At 47.3% G+C, this 1,924-nt stretch overlaps 1 protein-coding gene across 1 annotated transcript in view; it reads right to left on the bottom strand.

Moving 5' to 3' along the window:
* Positions 1–603, bottom strand: part of RASGEF1C (RasGEF domain family, member 1C) — a 17,386-nt gene extending 16,783 nt beyond the window's left edge. The window contains exon 1 of the mRNA XM_010186061.1: positions 361–603. Within this exon, the coding sequence (XP_010184363.1) occupies positions 361–603 (243 nt within the window). The remainder of the gene's footprint in view (positions 1–360) is intronic.
* Positions 604–1,924: the final 1,321 nt, after the last annotated feature.

The following is a 1,924-nucleotide window of genomic DNA, read 5'->3' as shown; positions in this document are numbered from 1 at the left end:
TGAACCGCTAAAATGTCTTCCAAAATCAGCCATTTCAATAGCACCTTCAGGTTGTGGGGCTAAGAGCACCTCAGAGAAGTGAGAACCTGTTGACCTTCCTGGGACTGCAACTCGCATTTCACAAATAAGCAAGCTGAAAAGGTGAAGTGACCCATCCCAAGATGCACAGGAACACACTGAAATATAGCTTACTTCCCAAGCTTCTCAACCTGTCAAACCCTGCCTCCTGCTGCAGTGCTGATACAGCTCGGGGTGTGCTGCAGCAGTGCAGACATTTTTTGGTTGTGTCTGGAATACTTAGTGGCTGATGGCTTAAAATAATATCTCTGACTGCAGAAGTTGGGAACCATTCCCACTCACCAGCTCCACATGTGTCAGCTGCTGAGCCAGAGTGTAAGGGTCACTGCAGACGCTCAGGATTTCTCTCTGAATTGATGGAGGTTTACTTTTAAAGGCAACCAGCTTATCAGAGACAGCAGAACTGATCTTGACAATCCCTTCCTGCCCATGGCTGAGGCTTGCAAGCTTCTGATTCAGGGTTTGCAAAAGCTGATTCATCTTTTTCCAATAGGCCTGGAGAGACAGGGAGAGGGAAAAAACCATAAGCCACACACAAAAAATTGACAAAGGAGTGTTTTTATGCTGATTTTTCCCTTCTGCAAAATACTCTTAAGCCGGCAACAGGTTACCATTTTATTTTCAACAAACTTATTTCAGAATAACCAGTTCGCTTAATTACAGTTCTGTGCAGGACCACAGAAAGAGACTGCAGTCAAGAGAAGAGGCAGGCAGGACTGGTGGGTTGGGCTGGCACCAACACTCACATTTTCCTGCCAACATCAGGATCAGAGGAGAGGTGATGCTACAACATGAGTTACTGCACCTTTCTGGAGCACAGCAGCGTTCGGTACCTATTCTTCATGTCAGCTCCATGTTGGCTGAGAACTCTGTTAGTGATGCCTAGTCAGCTCTTATTTATTAGGAATAAGAAGTGTTTCTAATGCTCCTCTCTCCAACCATTTACTGCTACTTGCTACCTTGATGGAGTGGTCTGACCATCAAGTAGCTTTAAGTATTTAATATCCAAAATGTTAATTGCTACTGAAGGAGGCTCATATTGTATTCCAAGCACAGCCACATGCTCAGCAGGATGATCATTACCAAGCTGCTCAGGTTGTTCTCAGAGCCAGAGCAGCTCTTTACAGACAGTGAGTGATGCCACTGGCCATGGAGTATGGGCAGAAAGAAATGCCTTCACCTCCTCACGACTGACAGATGTAGACATCATTAAACTGAGACAACCAAGAGAACTGGTGGATGGGCTCTAAAGACAAAGGTTACTTGGAAATGTCCTTGGGCAAAAGCCTCATGTGGAGCACGGGGCGTACCCTGCTGACAAACATGGCCTCAGGAGCTCTCCCAGCCAGAGAAGGGAGCATCAGGCACGGTTGCAATGGGTGCTTGCTCAATTTCAATGAGCACGGTCACTTGAGAACAGTTTGCAGGCTGGCCTACTACCAGCTCCTCTTCCAGCACAGACACACAGTGGAGAGATCGTCTGGTCGCTCACAAGCAGAATAACTCCTCACTCTACATCCAGACAGAATTTAGTAACATCAAGCTGCCAGTAGCATCAGTTTGTAATTGTCAGTGTGAAACCAGAGCTGGCACGAAGCACTGTTCTGTTACATCTGTACTGCACAGCAGATGTATGCCCTGGCACCCTCCACACAGTCCTCATCATCACAACAGGGACTTGGCTGGAGTGTGCCTTCCCATGAAGGCCAACACACACCTGTGTCACATCCCAAGGTGGATGCAGCCCAGGTGAAGCCTTGGGAAGTACTCCTGAATCCCATGGTTTAGATCCAGCCTCTGCCTTCTTCAGAATTTTGTACACTGTGGGTAGTCTTCAAAGTCAGGC

Source organism: Mesitornis unicolor, unplaced genomic scaffold (genome assembly GCF_000695765.1).
Source record: "Mesitornis unicolor isolate BGI_N332 unplaced genomic scaffold, ASM69576v1 scaffold31816, whole genome shotgun sequence".
Classification (NCBI taxonomy): Eukaryota; Metazoa; Chordata; class Aves; order Mesitornithiformes; family Mesitornithidae; genus Mesitornis; species Mesitornis unicolor.
This window is presented reverse-complemented; position numbering and strand designations above follow the sequence as displayed.